Genomic DNA, 25822 nt, shown 5'->3' on the forward strand with positions numbered 1-25822 from the left:
CTGCAGAGCAACAGGCAGTACATCTGCTTACCTTTGACAAAAAGCAGATGAGAAAAGCTGTGAACCCACAATCCATCTGCAATTAAACATTTAGAAAACAGAGCGCAACACGGAGAAATAAAGAAATGAGAGCAATGCAGCCTGCTGCCGGGTATTGCAGCAATCTGGCATTTCCTACAGGAACAGTAACTACAAGCAAATTCCTAATATAGCGGAACTTTCCCCAGTGCTCTTGGCCCCCTTCTCCAGCTCCCTAACCATTTGCAGCTCAGGGACTTCTTTTCACTGGCCTGATCTATCAGTGTCCAGTGCTCTACTGCTGAGTAGCCAACAGCCAAAGCAGAAGATTTGAGATAATACAGGGAAAAAGGACAGTCTGACAAGTGGAGGATCCCTGGGGAATGGTTCCATCACCCAATGGATCCAAACAACCTTGCTGCGTATTATCATTACAGGTCTCTATCAAGACTAACACTGAGATGAGTCTTGCACACTAGTTGTGTTAGTGGTCACCTGGAAAGGAGGATGTTTGGCTCCTGGGTATCAGCGATGCTGAAGAGCTCAAACCAGGACAACATGGTATCACCTCGAAGCACTCAGCAGTAAGGCAACCACCTCAACAGTGATCTGACGCCAACCAGCATGGCATGCTCAGGGCTCACCGTCTTCAAGGTCAGGGGAGGCGTGAGACTGAGAGCCCAAAAATGTCACCATCAATCCTGAGTTAACAGAACATCATTTCAGGCACATCACTGATGGGCACTAACACAGAACTGAGGCATTAAGAGGATAACTTAAGAGAGTCCTAAAGATGTAGTAGCTAAATATAACAGATTAAGACGCTACACAAGGATTACTTCATCCCAGATAGCACTCAGTGCCTCTTTTCCAAACTCCTTCCATACAAAACCCATTACCCACTTGCACTGGGACCATCTACCATAACACACAAGTTTCCATTTCCACACACTCCCAGGCAGCCCCCTTGAGGCCTCCCTGTCTGCCTGGTCATCCAGGTCATTTGTCCTTTAGCAGAAGGTGCCCATCTGCATCCTTGAAGTACCTTATTTCCACAGACACCCCATCTAGCCTGCTGAGACACCTCCAGTTTTCTTCCTATGATTTCTAAATTTCCTGGATACCAGCCACACTCTTTTTAAGCAAGTCCTGGTATCTTTCTAGAATTCATCTCCCCCTCCCTGACATCCTTTTTTGCAAACATACACAGAAACTGCCTTCCAGACTATGCCAGCTCTCTACGTTTTTACTGCCTGAATTTTGAACTCCAATTCACTTCCAAGTTAGAACTCTTAAAAGCGCGTATTTTTTAAACACAGCATTTGCTTCACATGTCAGCACACTCAGTCCTGCCCTGAGAACGTCACCAAAGCAGGGCAAGCTCCTGGTGGTGGCTCCAGGAAGGATAACAGCGACGTGTTGCAGCTTATAAAAACACAATGTGCTGAGGACTCCACATGCTCTAGGGCCAGCTTTGGGTGGCAGGTGATAGGAATGGCTTCTCTCTTCTTTAAGGAGATTTCAACACATCTGAAAGTTTTCTTCGATCCAGGGAAGCGAAGTGGAGCTTTTGCCTGCCCTGACGTCTCCCTGTCCAGCTTCCCTCATCCCTCTGAAAAGGGCACCTTTGCAGATCAGCACCATAGGATCACTGGAAAAATGTGGAAATTTTAAAATGAAAGCTTTTCCTTTACAGTGTGAAAGGGTCAGAAGAGGATTTCCAGTTCAGGCAGTGAGGGTTTGGGGGCATCAGGAAATAACAGCTCCAAGGGCCACAATTTCTGTGCTCTGGTGTTAGTGATTGTGCTCCCATTCCACAGCTAAAGAGAAGCATGGATGGTTAAGGACTTACTACAGGGTAAGCTAAGAAGGTCACAAATATCAAACTCTTGTTCCAGTGCCCAAAAAAGTATCAATCAGGTTGAATCCTCTATTTGAAACGTATACTTAAACTATCAAAACTTAAGAGTATTTAAATATTTAGCATATCGAATACCATTATTCATAGATGGCTCTAGGGAAGGGTCCACATGGCTCTGCCTCATCTATATTCATTTTCTGGTTCACCACTGTCTACTGCCTGGACTCTATTTGAACAACAGCAGTTTTAAAGACTCCCTTTGCTCCCAACACAGGAATTTCCCTTCTCCCTTCAAAATGCTGCTGTAGTGCCCGGACATATTTCTCAGTACTTTGTTATATGGCTACCTTCTTCCTCAAAGGTCATCTCATCCCATAACGCTGTTACACAATATAAAAATTAAGCCTGTTAGCACAATGCACTAATTCACCCCGGGACCTTCCTGTGCATTTCCCCCAGGGGTACCTTACAATTAGCAATGGCCATAAGGAAACTGGGAGAACAATGAAGAAAGACCCGGCTCATGGATTTGCAGCACAATATCAAAACACTAAAGAGCAATCCCAAAGCAAAATCATGCTGGAAAAAAGTCAGGTTGGAAAGCTCTGCCTTAAAGGGGTATATTTATTTGATTAAGCATTTAAAGACCCCACACCCAAAAGGGTGTCCTTTTGTTGGAGCGTGTACCCACGGGATTACACACCAGTTCCAACACGGTTTGACCTGTGTGGTGACCAGAGCACAGGGTGTTCTGCGCAGCAGCAAACGTTCGCTAAGAACACACCGACTGTAAATGGGGAAGAGAGCAGTCCAGAAGCTGCCCCAGGCATGCCTTCAAACTCACTTCTGTGCCCACTAAATTAAGCACCAGGAGCCTTCACTGGCTCTTCACTTTTTCTGCAGCCAGTGCTCAGACAACCTCCCTGCAGGACAGCCTCTCTGCTGAAAGGAAAAGACCCCACAACCCTGGGAAAAGGGAACAGCTCCAGATGAAAAGAGGGTTTTGTCCTTTGAGACTTCATTTCTCAACATGCCTAAATTGCCAGTTAATGGCCAAAGTGGGTGCCTGACACTGACTCCCAAAGGGTAAGAGGAAGAACCCTGCCAGTTGCCAGGGGAAATGGACCAGCAGTGCAACACTTACCTGTGCCGTCAGAGTGATGGTTCCCAGCACCTCATCGGGATCTTGAGGTGGCCTGTCCAAAAGCTAACTCCAGTTCCTTAACAGTCACCCCTAGACAGAACCACAAGGCAGCTGGCACATCTTCAGGCTGAAACATGGACTGATTTCTACACCTGAGCAGTTGCTGCCTCTTAAGAGAGCTCTTCTTAGGAGCTGATTTGGGAAACAGCTGCTCTTTGGTCAGTATTTGCCCAAGAAACCTGGCACGGTGTGAGCACAGAGTGATCTGGGCTCTTTTGAAGAAAATGAGCTTCTCCTGCCCGCCTGGCAAGGGTGCAAGGTAACACCAGTAGTGTCACAGCTCCTGACAGGACCCAGCAGCTCCTCCTTTACAGGGGCACTGAGGTTTAAGAGGTTCACCCAGGCAACTGCACTACACAACATTCAGACCCCTCCTTCCTGACGAATTCCCAGAATCGCCGAAGAAAGGAGCTTATTGCCTTGTCAAGGCACAAGAGGCAGAAGAAACAGCTCTCCAATGCGATATCCAGGCTCCAAGGCCGTGCTGGCTGACCTCAGCTCTTCAGGAAAGTCTGGCCAGGGAGGTGAGTGTGCAGGAGAGCAGTTCCTATCATAACCCTGACCCCAAGGAAGGAAAAGAACAGGATTCCCTTTTGTGCCCCAGCTTGGCTGAATCCCTAAGGGACTGGGAAGGGGAAACAGCACGCACAGACATCTCCGTAAACTGTCACATAAGCAGCACGGTAGCAGGTGGCTCAAGTATTGCCACTTGAACCTCTTCCAGGGCTCCAGCACCCGGGGATGTACCACACCAGGTAAAGACGGGCCCGCAGGGCATCGCTGCGGCCCAAGGGTACTGCGCACAGCCCCCCGTGCACTGCAGCAAGCACTGGGGCAGCAGAGGTGATGCTTTCAGCTGCTCCTCTCACTATCAGATTGATCAATCACTTCCCTGTCACTAAGAGGTGTCTATTAAACATTTTGGAGTTAATTTCTTACATTCAATGACTGGTTTAGTACACTCTAGAAGACAACCAGACAAGTGAAGTTAGTGCAATGGGCAGAGCAGGAGGCAGTGGCAGAGAACAAACACTGATCTCACATTGACCAAGCACAGAAGAACGCCTTGTCAGAGGGAAACACAACCCCAAACCACCTCAGCTCTCTTCTGCAGTGATATCACAAGTTGGGGAGAAACAATCAGGCTTTCAAAAACCTAGGACTATAAACAGTAAAATACCTTAGTCATCAGACCATTAATGTACAGCTTCGCACCATGAGACAGCTTCTAAGTGAGACTTCTCAACCTGATTTTATGTGGAAGAAAATACATCTTGGGATTCTGAGGACTTAAAATTACTCTCTCTGTTAACTCTGCTCCTGAGATCCCTGATGGAAAAGTACATCAAATGTTTCCTTGAGCTTTTATGGCCATCCTGGCTCAAATCTGGTACATGAAGCCCATCTGAATATTGCTAATTTCCTGCTAAGACATGGACTGTACATCACAAAAATCAAGATTTCCCCTGCTGTCTATGAAAGCAGGAGAGAATTACTTTCCTCTTCTTGTTCCAAAGGAGACAGTTTCAGAGATTTAAATACTTAAATCTCATGTTTACAGCTTTACAGCTTTGACCCTCATTAAAAATGTAGATCATTATATGACGCACTTGATTTTAGACTGCCGTCCTTTGGGGAATCTACTTCTGGAAGCTGCCTGTTCATCCTGCGGAAGACGGAACTAACTGAACTTACAGGTGGCCCGAAGTGATGGAGATGCAGGAGGACACCACCAAACACCTCTCCTTGTCCTGCACAGACACAGTGATAGCAACGCTCCTGCTCACTTGTTTCTCAAGCTCACAAGTGCTTCTTGTGATCTCTGTAGGTATTAAAGCTTTAATAAGAGCCTTGAAGATGCCCCACGGCTTGCAGGGGAGCGGGGCGGATAATAACTGTGTGTCCTTCCGTGTTAAATACCTGTTTCCCTGTTGCCTGTGATTGATGGATAACGACACAAGAGCCCACTCAGGCGTGCCAGCCCCCGTTTTCCACTCTAATCATGTTTCACTTCCAGTCAAGAACATTAACAGCCCAGTTACAGTCAAATCGAAACAGAAATTCACAAATGAAAGTTGCTGACTGTTTGCCACAGCTTTTGTCTTGCACCTTCAAATGTGAAACATAGGAATTTAACCTTTTCCTTGTGTGATCCTCATAACACGAGCAGAAAATGGGAAAATTCAAGGTGCTCTTTTTGAATGTACCCCAATTTATACTACCCAAACTTCCACAATTTACATTATAAAGGTCCAACGTGAACTCAGTTAGGAAGAAAACAGACCAAAATCCACCTCTGAAGGGAATTCCAGCTCTCTCACTGTCTATCATAACCAGAGTTATGCATAATTAAAAAAGTTTCTGCAGAGCAGCAGTCTGACCATCGCTATTCTAAGAGAAGGAAATGGTGCTTCTGCCTTCCTTAGACCCCCGGGACTGTGCAGTTTGACTTTTTTTTTTCGGCATCTAAACTCAACCTTTTACCTTCCTGTTCCAGCAATCCAACATCAACAGTGCACCAAGGAATGGAAAAAGCAATCGCCGCCAAGAGAGCATAAAAGCATGAAGGAAGAGCTCTGATGCCACAGCTAACAAAAACGACTCATCAAGTGAAAACTGCAACAACATTCTGGTGTGCTCCCACTTATCACAATAGTCCAGATGGAGCCTCAGCGCTATAATCTGGCTCATGTGCTTGTAAAACGTATCTGGTATTCCCCTCCACGTTGCTGGGATTGGGCTGAGAAGGACTGACATCTCTTTCACCATGACGGGTCTTGTGCAAGCTACTCCGGCAAAAACGTGATAGAAAACGGTCTTGCTCTGGAAATGGAAGTTATGTTGTGCTTGCTGAGATGCCTTTATTCATGTAAGCTGAACCCATACAGACATTTCCCTCTCACTGCCTCTGTGTCTCCTTTAAGTAACTTCAGTCATACCATCAGCACCACCCGCTTCCCAGGGTACAGAGGGAATTTCTGATGGTGCATCTGTAGCTCTGTTAGTCACCAGCTTACTTAAGGGGTGACTTCAAAAGCATCAAAGCAAGTTAGTGGCATGAGTCTTACTAAGTTTCATACAGGAGCTTGATCAAGGGATTTTACATCTTAATCCAAAAATCACCTTCTGACCTCATATACAGTCTATCAACTGTGGCAACACGCTACCTGTCCTACAGCTGATTTACCACGCTCCTTTGAAGCACGTTCATGCTACAACGATAAGCACCTCCCAAAGGGTTACACAAGAATATATTTAGAGTTCCCACAGATCTTCATAGAAAATCAACCAATCACACATGTAAACACAATAAAAAACATACAATCTGTAAGAGCAGTCAGCAGTAAAACACTGCTCTTTGTTTTAAGGTGAAACTGCACCTATATGTAAAATCTGCGACTAAGATCTCCTCACTGTCACACAACTGTTTCATTAACACGTTAGGAGGAGAGGACCTGATAGCTCCCCAGGCAGGGTAGCATCTGTATCCTGTGTATGCATCCAAGGACTACTTCCAACCCTTTCTAGCTCATGGCAAAATCTCACCTTACAAACGAATTCAAAGGCTGAGTGTGCCAGATGCCACGTCAGTCAGGAAAACACTTCGCATGCTGACAACGACTGAAACAAAGCTATTTCTTAGGAGTTGCTCTGCCAATGAGTGCTCTGCAACACAACTTTAGCACTATGGAAGGGGCAGAGAGCAGACTTATCTGTGGTACACGTTGCACTTCATATTCACAAGCAGTTTTCAAGTAACTCCATTTTTTACAACAGCTTTGAGCCACCAGAGCAGGGAGTATCCATCCCCATGCACCTCTGGATGCTGCATAGCGGCATGTGGTACCCAACGGGAGTGAGCGATGCGCTGCAAGTACTGGTGTATCACATCATAGCAGCCATCAGCCAGAGATGACCGGCCATTCACCTTGGCAACACTCCTGGATCAAGTTATTCAAACAAACTTCAGGAAATCCCAATTGTTCCTTAATGTTTGTCAGCTCAAGCTCCTGGCATTGTAAACAGAATATCTACTCCAACAGAGAAATACTTGATTAGCAAGGCACTGGAGATCTACAGGGAAAGAAGGGATATTTCAGAGATATATCATCACACAGATTTGTTAATGTCAACCATCAAAAAACCCCAATGAAACCACAATCAGAACATAAATGCCCAGGGGCCAGAGGGAGAGCAGTTTCATTTTGGAGAAGGGTAGGGAAGGATGCTTTACCTGGAACAACCTATTTATACAGCAGCCCAAGCGAGCTTCAGCACATGGAATAGATAATTCTGCAATATACAGCAATATTTGAGTCCTGAGATAACCCTGCTGGGCCATACGCCCCCAGCAGCCACCAGAGATACTAAGGAAGTCCTGCTTACACATCTGCTGCGTGCTCCAAGCAGCTCACTCAGAAGCTGTCCCTCTGAGACAATCCCATTACAGAGCAGCAGTTGAGCAGCATCGAAAGCACACCATCCTCATCACAGAGGTAAGGTGAGGCTGAAGGAGAAAAGGAGGACAGGATTTTGGAATAAGAGCAGGGAGGTAGAGGGACATGGCAAGCTGGGATCACACAAGCAGAGCAAGAAGCAGCAGCTTCACAACTCTTCCAGTTAAAAACGCAGCTATTTCAAAATACTTTGCTTAGCATGGTTTGCTTCCTGAGGCAAGGCAGGACAGAGCTGCCAAGAAGGTGGTAGTTTTTTATCCGTGTAGGGCTAGAAAAACCATGTCGATGGGCAGCTACCACTGGCTGAATGAAGAGTGTATGAAGTCTTTGGCAGAAGATCTCTTACAACCTCCTGTGCCAAAGGAAGAGAGACTAAGAGGATTCACATGGCTTGAAGAGTTGAGGTAACACAAGGTGCTGAGATGACAAAAGAGAAGGTCCACATAAGTATTTTCAGTACCAGAATTTTTTGGCAGTTACATTTTACAACAAAAGACACCCTTCTCTGCACAAGGAAGGTCTCTGTAGCCCGCAGAGATTAAGTCAGCCCTTCCGAACAGAGAAGCAGTGCGTTTATCACAACATCACTGCAGGATATACACACGGACACCCACGCACCCAGCCCTGTCACAGGTCATCGCAGGCAGATCCGATGCTTATTCACAGGCAAGAAGCCTCTGCCCAGCACTAGGAGCCTCCCTCTGCAGCCTTCTGTATCACAGAGGCTTACGACTCCAATTAAATCACGGTACGATGCAGTGATTAGTGAGACACAAGTGGGAATGACTGACTCAACATGTCAAGCCCCAGTGATGTAAGACCAGGGTGAGCTCGTGACCAGGTCATATCCTGAATCAGACACAACTCCCCCCCCCCCCCAAATCAGCCCTGCTGCCTGGAAATACACTCATCTGATTATAGAGGGAACTTTCCATAGGTCACCTGGATCATAAAAATGACTCCACAATGTGCATGTTTCCCAAATCATTAGGATGTTTAGAGAAGAAACACTGCCTAGGTACACAAGACTTTCCTCTCTCTATACCCACACTGAAAGACTCCAAAAGATAATCCTAGAAATCCACATAGTCAAAAGCTGAACAGGTTTAATAGGGAAAAAAATATACAAAGAGAAAAGCAGAAGATAATGGCAGCAGATAACCCAAGGAGGACACATCAAAAGTGAGGCCATCTCCAGCACTCTGAGCCTCACATGCGAACGGATTTCAGTATATTTGTGGATACACGGAATTGTCACCGCCACCCTCAAACTGCAGGTTAAAACTACAGAGATGGAGTGACACTGTCAAGCGATAATTGATGGATAGCAGACAGCCTGTGAAAAAGCACTTGAGGCGGGTGTCATCTCCCATTACAGGGGGCATTTTGCAGATTCTAGAAAAAAAAAAATGCCAGACTCCACAACTTGACATATCCTACCAAAAGGAAAACAATTATTTTTGATGTTTGGACACACGTTTTCTCTCACAAACTGCAACACACTCCTTGCACCGGAGGCCTCAATAAATACTCTAAGGCTACAGGTCCCCAGCACGGAAGCGTTCTCAGGACAACCACAAGCTCCTTCTGTATTTAACTGGGAAGCCACAGGGAGTTGTGACTGGTTACTGCTTGTGTTTTCAGGACAGAAGGTCCTGGGCGTTGCCCGCTTGTCAAAGCATCTTGGAGATTTTAACACCACCGTGTTAGTGGTGTAGAAATGCCCGTGAAGTCTGATCTGTACCAGCAGCTATCTTCACACTAAACGCAGGAAAGCGCTGCAGTGAACGGATAAAATGGGATGGGCTGAGAGCAGGAGAAACGCGCAGCTGATGCCTCCAGTTGCGCGGTGGTGGGATGTGCTCAAGTAAAGGGAGCACCCACAACATCCAGGCAGAATCCCTCTTACCCTCTCCAGCGAGAAACGGGCAGGGGATGGAGGTACCCCCACGCTCAGCAAGCTGAACCAGGACCGCAGGGGAAACCTCTCCCCAAAACGAGCCGGTCTCAGCGCAGGAAGGCACAGGAGCAAAGACTTGGAACGACCGCTCTAGCAGACGCCTGGAGACCTCCCCAATAATTGATGAACTACGTATTTTCAAAAGTTCATGCTATAGCTCTCCTGTTTTTGCCCTCATACCGAAGAAACAAGAGGAAAGGATTACAAAGATGTTAGTTACTAGCAACAAAAGCTAGGAAATACTCACGCTGCCAGTGTTGCTAAGTTTGAGGCCTGAGAGAATTCGGAGACAATACTACATAGTCAAGACTAAGAATTTGCTCCCAAACTTAAAAAAAAAGCTTATTCTGTTTCGGTATGTATAACAACCGGCTCTATCTCAGTGAAAACAGTAAAATACCCAGGCAGCAGAGACAGGCTCTCTCCAGTTCTCCTTCTTCACCTGCTTTTATGATACATGACAGTACAGGAAGGATACACACCAAATAACACGCTTACAATCTGTGCTGCTTCTACAGATGAAGGAGGAGCACAAAGAGATCCCAACACACATGGAGAACAAGACCCATGGGATGTGTTCCCAAAGTTTCCTCCAAGAAGCCAAGCTGGTGCCCCCAGACAGGATCACTACAACACCAGGGGCTACACCAAGCCTGAATGCAAAGAAAACGCAGTAAGACAAACACCACACCACACTTCAATCTTTCAAAAATGAGAATAAAGGAGGGAAAGATTCTGGCTTTAACAGACAGAAATCCCACTTCCCATGCAAAATACCTGTCTCTCCCCAACAGAAAAGCAGCTCATCATAGACAGAAAAGAGGTGTCCTCTCATAAAAAAAGTCAAATGACAGCCAACTCGTAAAGACCAACAGGAGCACCACCAGCCATCAGGCTGCAACAAGAGCTGCACCCGGGTTCTGCCAAACAACTCGACAGCCCATCTGCCCTACCAAAGACAGCAGGAGAGCTGGCGCCAGTGCCTGGCTCAGCCGAACCTGCCCCCCAACACCTCCGCACCAGCGATAACGGCGAGCCATCACCTTTCACACACGTCAGAGGGGCCCCTTCAGCTGCAATAAATCGCCAGCGCAACAATCAACAAGGCAAAGCAATTAATAAGGGGGGGGTATTTTCGTTACGTTTGCTGCGGCAGTTAATACAAGTGGAATGAAAATCCCCTACAAAATTAAGGCAACGTAGAAGATGATAGACGTTTTCTTTATCGTGATGTTCTTAATAGAAAGCCCCCTCAAATCTCAGCGGTCACATACATACACATGCTAGACTGACTGAACGGGGGGAGTTGGACCTGGTAAATCTGTCGTTAGCAACTTTGGGAATGATCTTAAGTGGGCGTTGGTCTGGGCCGAGTAAAGCAAAAGGATTTCACAACATAGGAATTATACAATATAGGGATGTAGCACATTGCTCTTTAGGCAGGAGCAGTTAAACAGGAATTAAACAGCATCAAAAAAACGCTGTCTCTGCAAAAGCTATTTATTCCCAGCCTACGGGAGACTGAGAAAGAGGCAGGTTGAGTAGTGAGGGACTACGATGTCACCGTGGGCTGACACCATTTTGCTATTTACGCTCTCACAAGCAACTGAATTTGACAGGGATAGCTGATAACCTTCTGAAAATAACTGAACTATCAAAGAACCTACATCTTAGCTAACACAGGTTTTGGGTTCTGCAGCTTGTAAAAATGAAATTAATTCTCAATCTAAGGAGGTGATCTTACAACTCTACCCTGGAAGATATTAAAATGAGATATCTATTGTCTAAGGACAACTGAATTGCATAACTCCATTTCCGATTATCTCTTAATTAGTTTGACTAAGAACTTAAAATTCGTCTCCCTTGCAGCAGGTCAGATACAAATCTTACTACCTTTTTTTAAAATTTCAATTTAAATAATTAGAAGGCCTTTTTTTTCATGTTCAATCAAGAGCAGATTAGAGAAGTTAATCTACGTGGGGCAATCCAGAGGTTACAAATATATTTGGCTTGGGTAACCAAATTCATATAGCTTGGGTGACCCCAAAAAGCCCATTTCTTGCTTCACTAATTACAAACTACTGTAGCTCTATGAAAACATCGAATTTGGCACATGCGGGCTTTGGAGATGATCCCCTCCAACCACTCCACCTTCCAGGTTTCCTCTGTACACACGCACAGCCATTCCATAGACAGGAAGGAAAACTGGAAGCCTTTCATACCCTGTTTTTAACGCATCCCAGGTAGAGTGGGTGGCTGGGGACCACCACCCCCACCGCTTGTGGGGTTCTGGCAGCATCGTCCCTGAATGCTGGAAGGGAAACACAGTAAAAAACTATCCGGCCTGAAGGTCTGCTATAACTGTTGCTAGGGAAGGCAGCTGAACACCAGCCAGAACCTCCCCATGTGCATGTGTATACAGTGATTTACTGGGCACCTCCAGGCACCCAGTTCAATTTACAGACTGGTGCTTACAGGCTTTTTGCTGTAGCAACGGACCAAATCCGAACAAGTTAAACATCTGTCTAAGCATATGGGGATGCTCCAAGTGGGCAGAGCAGGCAAAAACAACAGGAAAAAGAGGAACTCCCAAATTCCCAGGTATTTGGGAATTGCTCCCGCATAGGGAGACACTATTTCATGCAAGCAGAATTGAGGAGAGAATATGGAGAGGCCTTTGGTTAAAAAGAGTGTCATACATAATTACAGATTCCCCAGTGATAACAAAATAAATTGGGAATTGTAGCAACACTCATGGGGAAATAAAAGTTGTCACTGATGGTAAAAGTAATAATTAATTCTGGAGCCTTCTCTCTCTCTGTGCTCCCTACCACCACCCCAGTGGGAATGCGCCAGGCTCTTTCCCAGCAAAAGAATTATTTCTGCAAAACATTTTTGTAAATTGCAATACCTCTGTAACTGAAAATAGAGGCAAATGTGAGCTCTTAGTGGGACCTTTGAAACCCCAGCTGTGAAGACTCATTAACTGTAAGTACATTTTTGCAGATGCACAGCTCTGAATCTGACTCATGACTCTCCTCCCATGACAGCAAGACTTGGGATTCAGGTAAAAAGGCTTTAGATAATTGATATAGATTCTTATTCAGGCAAATTAGCAGGAAGAAAGCAGCAGAGAGGAAACTTAAGGGATGTAGTGAAGGAAGGGGGATCAATCGTTTAGTGGCTTTTCTTGAGTGACCCATCACCTGCAGTTCCGAGGCACAGGGAGGGTGGTGCAAGATGGGAATCTACGTTTTAACTAACAAATTTTATGCATCTTGCTCTTTATGCTGGACAACAGCTCTAGCCTCAAATACCAGCTCAGAGTAAAGGTTCCCCTTGGGTACTTAATCACTGGGGTTTTAAGCCATTTTGGACGTTTAAGGGCTGAAAACATTCAGATTTACCAGGCACAACTGCACGTAGTGTAGCCCTCATGTCTGCAGCCCCAGCTTGCCAAAGGACAGGATAGATATGGGGGAGACGCACAATTAAGAATCTCTCCCACACACCAGGCACACGGAAAAGCAGAGCTTGCAAGCCAGAGTTGACTCAGAGCTGCATACCAGAGGCCTCACCTACAGTCCCACATGTATGTGTGTGTGCACGCACGGCTGGGGGAGGCTTTTAACGCGAGCAGAGATCTTTCCGACTGGATTTCGGGGTGAGGAGAAAAGCATCGGGGCCAAAACCTGCATGAGGAGTCTGTCAGCCACCAGCCTCTGACTCCAGCCAGCGTGCCCACACACGCTAGGGAGGAGGGCAGACCATTTGGTGGCCAGCAGCTCCTTCACAGTGGCATTTCTAAGCCTTTTACAAGTTTCTGGAGACAACATTTAAACCGCGGTGTTGTATATTATACAACAGATCTTCCTTTGAATGGTTCAAAACAAACTCAAACCAAATTGGCTTTCCACCACCCCACCAAAAAAAAAAACAAAAAAAACCCCAAAAAACACCACTTTAAAAATCTTCTAGCAGCATTGACCGAAGTGTAAAGCAACCTGGTTGGCTTCCATGCATCCGATGGCCTCTTCCAAGAGTGAAAACTCCACGCAGACATAGCCATAGTCGTAACCTGGGGACAGCATTTAAATACAGACGGGAGTCATGTTAGTGCCTTGTCATAAAGAAAGCCACATTAAATATTCAATTTCCCTTTCCCTCCAATGACAAACCCTCTAACCACCACCCCTCTACTCCAGAATGAAAAGGAGAGAAATCAAGGACTTAGCTGGATGATGATTAACTGTGCACTTTATCATGAATGTTAATAGTACAGTGTTCCCACTTCCCCTTAAACAACTCGGTGACAGGCACACCCTTCCTTAGGGCAAGAAATTATTGCTTTGGCTTTTTTTTTTAACACAGGCGTAGCGATTTTCCATTGCTAGTTTCACATTTTGTGCTACCTTGGAGGTAGTGCTCTCCAAAGCAAGTGTTGATAAGTCATTTTGAAGTACCTTGCTGCAAATGTATTTTACACGAATAGCCAGCATTTTAATTGGGCAATATTTCAGAAAGAACTAACACGATTCCTTTGCCTGTGCTATTTTTCCTTCAACACCTGCTTACTTTTGAAGGCCAATCCCTTGCATTATGAAAAAGAGCAGTGGAGCAGGAATAAGAACTCCAGCTTTCTCGTTTTGGTACACATGTTATGGCGTATGTAACAAGAGGGTGTGGGAGCTTAAGTTTAGACGCAAGAAACTAGAGAGCCTTCACTCCTTCTCACTCACTCCTTGGGAAGCTGTCATCTCAGTCAGTGGCAGAAAGGACCCACTGATTCAACTGTGTGTGCCAGTTACCTCGCTGAAGTGTTATGTCCCACAGTAAGGTGCAGGGTGAACACTACAGAAGCTAAGACCACCATAAGGGTCATCCTCGATGCTGGAAGTAGCTCCAAGAACTGAAGCTCTGAGGAACAACCTCAAGTCACAACCTCACCCTTCACACGCCAGGGCCACCTCACTCCAAAACAGTGCTTTCCAGATGATCACAGGCTGACCCGCTTCTACACGGGCAAACAGTGAGAGGAAATGCATGGTTCCCTCCTCCTGCTGCTCTTTGGGATGGTTAGGAGTTAGAGGAAAGCCAGTCTGCGTGCGGACTGTACCATTTCAGGACCTAGATGTCCTGGTGAAGAGCTTGTATCCTCTCCTAAAGATGCACGTCTTAACACTGGTACCTCTAAACACAGTACATATGTGGTTCCTATTGCTTCAACCCCTCACCTTCCACGGGAAGGTAACCCCACACACACTTCTTTCAGGCAAGGCATTCCAGGCTGCTGGAAAACAGCCCCCATCTCCCCCGCAAGCCTACGCCAAAGAACACGTGCTGTTCTCTCCCATTTTTCCTTCCCTATTTCTTTACCATCTTTGTACTTACCCACAGCAGAGACAAAGCCATATAAAACCATTTAATCATCAAAACCTACTGATTTTTTTTTTTTTTAATTCTGGGAGCTCCTTGCACACTGTTCTAATGACACAATCCTGACATTTGCTATTATAATGAGACTCCAATTTGAATCCAGCTCCTCCTCTACCTCACACAGGAATTTATTCCCCCTTCCCTGTATTATTTTACTCAATATAATTATACTAGAGAGAAATTCATCTATCTGGGTGCTTCTCAGCTCAGTGAAAGATGCCGGCCAGCAGCCGGCCATCTGTGGTGGAATGCAGCTAAAGCCACTTGAAATCCTTACATGAAGTGGGCACCTGGAGCTAGAGGTACAGTTTCAGCTGGCAGGATCGGCAGAACCAAATTCACCCAGCTGTTCCCATGGCACCCATCCTCTGCAGCTCCAGCCACACTAAATCACATTTTGAAAAACTAAGCGGCCCTCCCCTCTGCAGAGGAGAGCTGCTCTCCAGGAGCAGTGCTGCCCCTTGCTGGGAGACTGTTTTGCATTCTGGGCAGACACCTCTGCTACTTCCCGGCACAGCGTGCGGGCTCACATGGTACATTTTAAACTCCTGTTCAAATCCAGAACTCTATATAGAGTCACTTCTCCCCCTCCTGTTTAGAAAAGGGCTGCATGAATGATATTTGTCAGCCTGTAAGGCTCCTGATTCCCCTTCACCGAGAGGATTTTTGAAAGCTGCCATAATCAGCAAGCTAGGATCAGACAGCTAACTTATCTCCATGTGTATATGAAGTAGGGGGGTCTCCTGACTGACAGAAGGCTAGATTGCAGAAGTTTTCACTCTATTTGCTCTACAATGAGAGGCAGTTTACATTCCAGTTCCTCATGAAGTGAATGAGTGGTTTTGACATGGATTTCATCCAGCAAGACACAACAGAGAGCAAGGCTGAACGTTATACGTAGATACAAGAGCCGAGATGCTTGGAGGAACGTACATTAGAGGATGATTCCAAGCATCACATGGAGACAGTTAAGGGGAAGATCAGCACATTTCCCCTTGTCTACATTCTTACCTCTGCCCTCCCCCACCAAACTCACCCCCCCGCCCCCCCCAACAAGCATAGCTGCAGTAACACATTCAATGAGAATCAAAACCAGAAACTGTGGTCCCATATCCTTCCAAAAAGCAGCCTCCGGCCAGATGTTGGCCTCCTGTGGTCAGGTTGCAGAGGGACGGGGCGTTCTGCAATTTGCCACGAGCTGTCCTTGCACAGGCAGCACCGAAGCAGTGGTGCAAGAAGAGAACAGCCTGGAGCTGCTGCTCCACTCCAAGCTGCTGCTGAAGATCTGCGGGGGCTTGACGCTTTCCCCCACCCCCAGATCCAGCCCTTCGCATGGATCTGACAAGCCGGCTCAGCCTGTGAGAACTACAGAGTAACATCAGCCTTGGAGGTTATGGCAGCCCTGTTCTGTCCCCTGCCCCCAGCTCCACCACAGCATCCTTCCATTTCACACCATGATGGAAAGGCCTCTGAAATGGAGGCCCGTAGAACAAGGGTGCTGCTACAGAGCACCTTCAAAATGCAACGTTTGCTGATTTTTTCCACTATCTGCAATAATCACGTTACCCAGAGCACAACGCTTGAAGCAAAGCCAAGTGACTTGAGGCTGGTTCTTAAGGGGGAGCAGCTAGAGAAGCTCCTGCCCCAACTGTTGGGGCCGGTTCAGCTCTTTGTGTCATCTGCTGAGCTTGCATATTTTTGTTTCCGAAGCCTTCACGCAGTTTCCCTGTCAGAACACAGCAATTCAGCTGCTGTTACTGGAACCAGGGTGGGGGATTTTGACAGGAGCATGGAGCCAAGCACCTAATGGCAGGAACTCGTTCAACGGGCATCCCAAAGTAAGCTGAGGTCCCTTGTGACAAGAGCTCTCGGACACCCACTGGTATTCTTCAGGTCATAATAGTAAAAACAAAGTGATCAAACCAGCAAAGCAAAATCGCTGCTGAAGACTGCAGTGTGGGTTTTTTTGACTCAGAGTGGCCTAAATTCATATGTAAAGTTTCCCATGAAGATATAAATCCTGATATCTTCTTGATGCGATCCTTCACTTAGTGATTAGCACAATAATACAGTTTCAGGATCCACAAAAAAGTGGAGTAAGAAGTGCTTTATGTATTGGCAGAAGTATTATGTGATCAACACAGACTCTGTCAAAATGGAAATAAATCAGTATTTCCCCCCCACGCAACCTCTGAGCATGCTGCAGCGCAGTCACACTCTCCAAATGAACTTTCCAACAGGAACAGTCCTCCAACACTTGACCTCATCCAGATTTTGGCCCTGGCAGAGCCATAAAACATCAATATCCTCATCTCCCCCCACATTTCAGGTCAACTGTGTAAAAGGACTTTTGTACCTCATTTAACTACATATCAGCTGCGCAAGTCTACAGTATCACAGGCTGTGTACGATGGGTGAAAGGACAACACAAGGAGAGAGTGCACATAAAATCCAGAGGATTTTCCCTTAAGTGCTTCTCTGTATACACAATCCTTTACAGATGTTCCCAAAGCACGCTCAGTTGTTTTCTGCACTGAAAATGGTCACAATTGCTTAATACTTCAGAGTAAGAACACATTTAGAGCTCCAGGAAGCTGCTCTGCAAACATCTGAACAAGGAATATTTTGCTCTGAAACAGATGTGTTTTAGTGAAGTGAATTTTGACAACAAATAGCAGGTCCTCATTAGCATGCCATGGTTTGGCTAAAAATCCTGAAAGCCTGACTTAAACTTACTGTTCTTTGGCTTCAGAAGAAAAGATCACAGACTCGGGATTTAAAATAAGACTTGTTTCTATACTCACACAGTTTCTACTGAACAACTGACACATAGTAATGTGTTGCTTCATGATCATTTGTTATGTCAAAGATCTAAATAAAGGAAAACCATAATGTTGTTCCGATAGGGGCTGTAAGCCGTGTGAAGACATCAAAAAAAAAAAAAAAAAAAGTCTCTCTGGAATCTTAGGAGGCCAAATGAAAAGATCACGTAACTACAGCAGCCCTGCCTGTGCCAAACCCAAGATACTTTGGAAAGAAGGCATGATGGCAACATGACAAAGGCATCCAATTCGAGAGGTGATCCAGCTCCTGGATTCTAGGAATGAGCACGCAGTAAGTCACACTACCACCCACCCCGACAAGCTTAAGGCATTAGGTAACCTTAAGTCCATGGTGAACCGTCACCTGCCTTCTCAAAGGCAACTGCCACAAAACCCCTGCCTGCTGTGGTGCAATATTCTCTCTCCTCTGGCCTGGAAGGTAAGAAGATGGCCTTCTATTAAAGTAATTCCATAAAACAGGTTGCTAAAAGACACTATGCCAGCTATGAACCTGGTGGAGGTCCCTGCATCTACCAAGTGGGGCCAAGCAGCTGAGGGCAGAAGACGATGATGGACTCTCCATAGACAGAGAGCTTTTCACCATCCCAACACTTCACTTGTGTTTTTTTCCTGTAGGATGAGACAGAACTCCCACATAAGAAAAGCATTTGCAGTTTTGGGCGCTTCTAGGACTCGGAGCTAACACATTAAAGCAGAGCCACGGCCATGCTGCTGAAGCAAGGACATTCCTGCTGCTTGCTCTCTCCAGAGACAGCACGGCGGAGCAGAGTGCAGCTGTGGAAATCCTCTACAGACTCTCATTCATGTTAGAGAAGAAAGTTCTATTGCTTCAAAGGCAACTACGGCATAAAGTATGGAGTGAGTCTGAAGGACATCCACAGCCCTCGAAGGAATCTGCAATCTCACACGCTTGGACGGTGGAGAGAGGATTTTGCACGCTGTTCTCAAAGAATCTGCTCTCCCTTAGTTGAGGAAGACCTACCTCATCGGTGGGAGACTCTGGCAATATGCCCACGACCCCACGCACAAGTTTTTCCTGTTTCCTCCAAGGAAAGATGCAGATATAGTTTATGCATATTAAAGAGTGAACACCTCATCGCAAGAAAATACTGGAAAGCACAGGGCCTTCTCTGCAGCTCTATGCTATTACATAGAGATATACCTATTATTAGCAAGCACAATACATTTGATGTCTCCAAGAAGCCAGGAACTCCTGAAAATGCACAGTTGTGGCTGTACCTGTGCTTACGCAGCGAGTCCTGCCATTGTGGTGAGGATGGGCAACAAGCCTTCCGTGGTGAGCAGGGAAAATAAAGCTGTCTGCACGGCAGGGAATGGCAGCAATCTATGCCTGCTCACGCAAGCCCAGAAGCCAAACCCCAGAACTCTCTCAATACCAGCTGGTGGATTCTGAGGCTCCATAAATTTGTCAGATCTCTTTACTGCGCAGATAAATTGGTCTTCAGAGCTACTAAAGCTGAAGAGCTGTACCAGAAAAGCTTGCTGCTGAATACTAAATGGGACAATCTGCAACAAGCCCTATCCCCAATTCCTTTCAAAGGCTGAGTGTTTACAAGCCACACCTGGCTGCTGGAAAAAGGCCTGTCACTTTGTACTGTCGCTCTGTATAAAAGAGTACACTCTTACACACTCATTCATGACAGCGCTGCACAAGAGAACGGCACTGAAACCACAGGATATGAAATGCAGCTGTATTCTGAAAGGTTGAATGCTACAGTCCATCCTCCTCCCTCTATCCATCCATCCACCCACCCATCCAAGAGGACAAGACCCAGAAAGGACCTGCCCTGAGACATCCTGAAAGAGGGACACAGGTGGCCCCATAAACTGCAGGAACTACAATGATCAGAGCCCTAAATTGCTGTCAATTCTGCTTGGTCCAGACGGATGATACACCAGCACCGTGGGAAAGGGGAAAAACCCAAACCACTAAGATCATACACTCTGTATGCAGCTTTATTTAAGACAAAGTATTACATTATATTTGTACAGAAACCTGGTATCCAAGGAAGGCTGGGTCACCACAAAACTCCATGAGAGGACTGGAAGCTGCATACATGGGAAGATGTTGCAGGCAGGAACCTGGTTTTAAAGTGCTGCGAATGTGAACCTGGTATCCAGGTTATATGATCTGTCATTTAGCAATCAACAAAACAATCACAGAATGGCAGGTGTTGAAAGGGACCGTTGGAGATCATCTAGTCCAACCCCCTGCCAAAGCAGGGTCACCCACAGCATGTTGGACAGGAACACAGCCAGGCGGGTTTGGAGTATCTCCAGAGAAGGAGACCCCACCACCTCTCTGGGCAGCCTGTTCCAGGGCTCTGGCACCTTCACAGCAGACAGTTTTTCCTTACATGGAGACAGAATTTCCTCTGTTCCAGTCTGTGCCCATTGCCCCTTGTTCTGTCGCCGGGCACCACTGAAAAGAGCCGCTCATGTCAGCACACTGTCAAAAGCCTTCAAGTGTTATGCTGGAGATGGAAAAAGGGTGAGCACATTTGTAAAAATGTTTACAGAGAGAAGGATTCTGCATGTCAAAAAGAGTTCTGCGAGCATGTTTTCTGGATGAACATGTGTGTTGCCTTTTCAGTTGAACGGGCCTTATAACCTCGAGCCAAGGTTGATCACTATCACAAACACTGACATAAAAGAGATTTGTGCTTCCTATTTCCTAAGCCACCACATCACAGATGAGGAAAGACGGGCAAGAACGCCTTTTGCTTCCAAGAGGCAATGCACTACTGCCCTGAAATCATGCAAGACTTAGCCAAAAACCTATTGCCCACACACTGGGAAAACCAGCAAGGACTGGTATCGATGACCATGCACTAACGCCAACTAAGTGCCTTTTTTCAGTCCTCGCCAGGCTACTCTGGCTACAAACAAGAATCAATTGCTTCACGCAGATCAGCGCTGAAGATATTTCCCCAGCTTCTGAAAGGCGAGCCTCTGCAGACTGAAGAACTCTGCTGATGAGTGGCTGATCCAGTCATGCCTCAAGAGGAAACTCCACGTGTGCTACAGCATCTTGTGAGCTCGTGGATGATCACTTCAGCTTCCAGCGAGTGCCCGAGATCTGTGTGCCTTTATTCATGGCTGATGCAGTAGACTGGGCCACACAATCTTGGCCGTGCAAAGCACTAAACACAGCAACAGGAAATTATTCCTCCCGTGGTGCATTAGCACCAGCCTTGATGGTGAGCCAAGTTGTCTTCTGTATAATTAGCACAACAAGCAAGATGCAGCTCTGCATCATAGCATGTATTAGAGACATCTCGCATCAACCCATCGCATGTTCTTTGTACCAAACCAAAGAGTGTAAGTCCTTGTGGGATCTACTCCTAATCAAACTCCACAGGGTTGGTGCCAAGCCCTCTTCATGAGGAAGCCACTAGCTGGCCACAAATCCGCCCTTCAGAGGGGTTTGCCCAAGGGCACTGCATCACTCCTGAAAGGAAACAAAAGGTCTCAGTTTAGCACACCTCCAGAAACATCCCCTCGCCATGCAGGGCCTCTCCAGCCCTAAGCCTGAAGGCTGCAGCACAGCAGCACCCATGGCACACAGGAGCTGGGGGCAAGTGCAGTATTTCACCAGAGCTTCTGGCCTCCAAGAGCATCACTAGCCCAAATCGCACCCACACCTACAGCTACAGGGAGGGAGTAGAGACTCAATTGCATGTGGGCCAGACAAACGCAGAGCCGTGCCTGGTGCAACAGGAGCTCTGCTTTAAGGAAGAGATCTCACTGCCTTGGGATGTGCTCCAGCCAAGGAAAACGGACGGTTTATCCCTAGAAGGGAGAGATACATCACTCAAAAATCTCTACCACTTTTTCCATCATGAAGTGTAAACTTCCAGAGCTTAGAGTCTGGACCTTATGAGTTTTAGCAAAATGCAACGCTAAAGATTACAATTTTAAATTTCAGAGGCTTCCCAAAATATTCCTGAAACCAATGATTCATGGTTCCGATATACAGGATAGACTGCACTTGGGGAAAAAAAAAAAAAGCACCTTTTAAGAGTTTATCTAGGGGCCTTATTAATATTTAACAGAGCACCAGTGGCAGAGCTTAGTGAGGACAAGCAAGATAATCCAGTTTCTTCTAGGACTTGGCCAAGGCAGTTTAAGTTTAACAAAGGGAGAGATAAGGTGGGCAGTTCCAAGCACCACATATGGGCCAGGTCTGGAGAAATGAAACAAGCAATAAATGCCAGTGCAAGAAGGTGACTAAGCAGCAGTAAAGCACGTTTGGTGCCAATCGTACTTGCCAAAACAAAAGCTTTTCAAAACTGAGCAGGCAGCTGCCATTAAGTAGCTGCTAGGTTAGTCACATTTTTAGGTTACACTACATTTCCTGCATGTACCTCCACCACAGGAGGATGCCTGTCCTTCAGCATCAGCCACCTGCACCCATGTGGACATCCCTCCAGCCTCAAGCATCTCTGCTGTTCAGAGAGCTCCTCCCTGCTCCAGTCACCCCGTTTCTATGCTTTGCTTCCCAGGGGTGTAGCACTGCACTCCCTCCCCATCCAGGGTTCAAAAGTGAGTATTCAGAAGGGTCAAAAGAGGGTTAACAAAGCCAAATCTCCCATTTTCTGAAGGACTGCACTAATTTAGAGGGCACATAAAGGGGCTGGGGTAGAGCTCGCTGCTCCTTCTGATTGCAATCAAGCTCACCTGTTCCCTCCAGGTCCTCTTCACAGAGCTCCTCTCTGCACATGCTGCTCTTCATCCTGGTCAGCGTGTCTGTTCTCCACCAGGCTCAGCAAAAACTCCTCTTGGTTTCCCAGACAGGCTTGCAGAGTAAGCTAGAAAAGCCTCATGGGCTGCCAGCAATTTCTCAGGCTCGCTTTCCCTGAACAGCTTTTCCCAGCTGCTGGTCCTAACCCTAACGTGAATCCTGGCTGGAAAACACATGTTCCGAGCTTGTCCCACCGCGGACTATATCCAGGACAATAATTTGAACAAAAGGTTTAGAAGGCTTCATGTTTCCACTTCTTTCTTGGACATCATTGCAGCGTTTTTTAAGGGTGAACGACTCATCGCAAGCAGCCCTTTAGTGTGCTCTCTTCTCCAGGGCATACATGAGTGTTCAGCCAAAGAGCTCTGTGCACATCAGACACTCAAGATGATATCTCAGATTTTGTTTATGTTTGACATTAGTCAGGAAAGTAGATATAAAGCTTGATGAGAACCAGGCAGGAGATAAGTTTAAAAAATGACCAAAATCAAACCCACGACAAGGTGTGTTCGTTCCTCGAAGGTCAAAAGGGATCAGTTTCAAGCTCCTGGCCGCCAGCACCAACACAAGGGCACAGACAGCAACAGGAGAACGACAGACACCGTGCCACAAGCAGCCCGGTGCTGTCACAGCCTGCACTAACAGCTCCACAGCAGGAGGCCCTCTGCAAAGCCACATGAAAGCCTTGACCCCAGCAAGCAGAGACAAGTATCTTCAGATGGGACCAGGGGAGCTCACGAGCTGTTACCGACAGCCCCTTCTGAGAGAGCTGCTGACAAGCCGCCAGTATCTAACCAAGCAACAGCCCATCGGCGGCACGAGGCACCACAGACTAAAGCAGTTCATGGAAGACTCCACTATAACCCTGGGGTTTATGCTTCGTAATGATTAATTGAACAGACATGACCAAACACACTCAAAAGGCAAGCTGAAAGATAAGCCAACAAGCTAATACAGCTACTTCTGCCAAGAAGCAGCCCTCTTCCCCCCACAAATGGATTTGATACTTTCAGTCTGAACATACAGGCACCAATTCAAAAATCTAACTGATGGAAATTACAAGTTAATGTTGCATAGGGTAGTACTATAAAGTCTGACTTTGGTATTTTATCATTGTCTGTAAATATCTGCCTTTTTGATTTAAATAGAACTACTATGCCACTTGTTAAGGTCTCTCCTTTCATTATCTTGTTTAAAATCTAGCCACTTTCAGTCTGTGGGCTTCAGAGACAAAAAAATCTAAAGAATAAACAGCCTGAATGCATACTAAAATCACACCAGGTATATTAAGAACAGTGTTCCATGCTCAGCACAACCTTCAGCGAAAACGCGCTTGCCTTAGCACATACATAGTATGTAAAAAGAAAGGGCTTTATAAAGAAGTCGAGCTGTTTTTTCCAAGAAAAACCAACCATATATTTTCCCCCAAAACAGAAAGAGTCTTGTGAAAGATCATACAGTGGAGTGGAATCATCACGTTGAAGCTGCTGAGATATAAGTGTTATCTTTTTCTGAAGCTGATCCGAACCTCACTTATTTCGAGTTAATTGTGTGTTATTTGTTATGGTTGCTATTGTTCTTCAACAGCTGCAGGCATTCTTCTCTCAAATACACTCAACGTGCACACTCATGATTAATGTTATTTTTAACATTTCTGGACGGCACTCAAAAATACAGAACCCACTCAGCCAAGCTCAGCACGTGCTCCTCTGAGCCAGGCTGTCCTCATCCCATCGACCTCCTACAGCAAGGCAGCCCAGGTGTATCCAAGAGACACCAGCAATCCAGCAAGCTTGCTTTTAATTCTTATGAATATTTACATACACACCCCACTGTAAAAGCACTGTTTAGCCCACACGGGCCTCCAGTTTCAAACAGGCTTGGCTTCTCAGAAGTTAATACGAATTTAATTTCACACACTTCTCTATAGGATGATCTAATGTGAAAAGCCAGATCAAATTTACTACAGCTTCTAGTTACCCAATTTCAAGAAGTAGTTTTCACAATTCAGGAAGCTTTTATTGTCCTAGACATATCCATCTTGCGTAACAAGGATCAGAAAGCTGTTTAAATTAGCGGCTGCATTTGCAGCCTCAGGACATAATGCAAAACAAAGCCTTTGGAGTAGCCACGTAACCTAGAATAATGCTACACTGCTTAAATTACTGATGTTGACTGGACAGGGTTAAACAACAGCTTGAAATAGCTCATAAAATAGGAGCTAATTTAAACTCCATTCTTGCCCTCCCCACAATTGCCAGAAAAACTTTTAAAAAAATACCCCAACTTTGCAGCTAAGACGACAGACTGAAATAGAACGCAGCTTTTAGAGATAAGTCAGAAAACAGAAACCCTTGTATTACATGCGACCACCAGCAGATTAGTGACTTCAGTGTCATCCTGAATAGCCTTTGAAATGGGGAACGGGAAGGAGGAGACAACAGTTCTCCAATGAGGGTGGTAAGTGCTAATAACGCACATGAGAAGAGACTTACGAAGAGATTCCCAGTTCGAGTCGATTTATTACTGAAAAGTGACGCGTTTCAGAAAAAAACAACTGCCAAATCACACCAGCACAGGCAAAAAATGAGTGTGTTGCAATTACTGGGTTGCAGTCAGCATTGTGAGGGTGACGACAGCCACGCTGTACTAGGCTTAGAAAAGAGGAAAGGAAGCAAGAAAGACTGACTGACTGTGGCCTTCGAGCCCTGCTTGTTGGGCCAGACCAGATTATGTGACACAGCGGTGTTCTCTAGTTCAAAGGTTCATGAGAAGATTGTGAAATCTCCTTTGACAGCTTCCAGAAACAAAAATATACTTGAGAAATACCCAACCGCCCTAGTTTCTCTCCCCAGCTACTAAACACACAGGAAGCCTTTATATCATGTATTGACACCAAGAATTCCGGCTACTTCACGTGCAACCCACGCTGGTAATAAGAAAAAGCACTCACGAAGGTAGAAGCCTGTGCTTTCCTAGGTTTAAAATAAATAAATAAATACTGGTTTCCAGGTATTTCCCACTAGTATTATCCAAACCAATCCCCAGGACTCACCCTGCATTTCCTACCATTGCACATCTTTGTTCCAGTACAACTCTCTCACAAAGCAGCCTTGTAAAATATTTCCTTCTTCAGACTCCTATACGTACTGATCAGAAGTACAGCAAAACTCCATTCTTGGAATAAGGAACAGGATCCAGACCCAGTATTTGCATATTTGTTTATAAAACTTACTTTTACATTTTTTTTAACCTGTCTTCATATCTAAGAAGGTTAA

General features: G+C 45.9%; 1 protein-coding gene across 1 annotated transcript in view; it reads right to left on the reverse strand.

Annotated features, from left to right (window-relative positions):
• The window catches only part of RBM6 (RNA binding motif protein 6), a 53695-nt gene that overhangs the window by 22144 nt on the left and 5729 nt on the right, over positions 1-25822 (reverse strand). Inside the window, exon 5 of the mRNA XM_074151503.1 lies at positions 13505-13578. Within this exon, the coding sequence (XP_074007604.1) occupies positions 13505-13578 (74 nt within the window). The remainder of the gene's footprint in view (positions 1-13504; positions 13579-25822) is intronic.

The sequence above is a fragment of the Numenius arquata genome, chromosome 8 (assembly GCF_964106895.1).
Source record: "Numenius arquata chromosome 8, bNumArq3.hap1.1, whole genome shotgun sequence".
NCBI lineage: Eukaryota > Metazoa > Chordata > Aves > Charadriiformes > Scolopacidae > Numenius > Numenius arquata.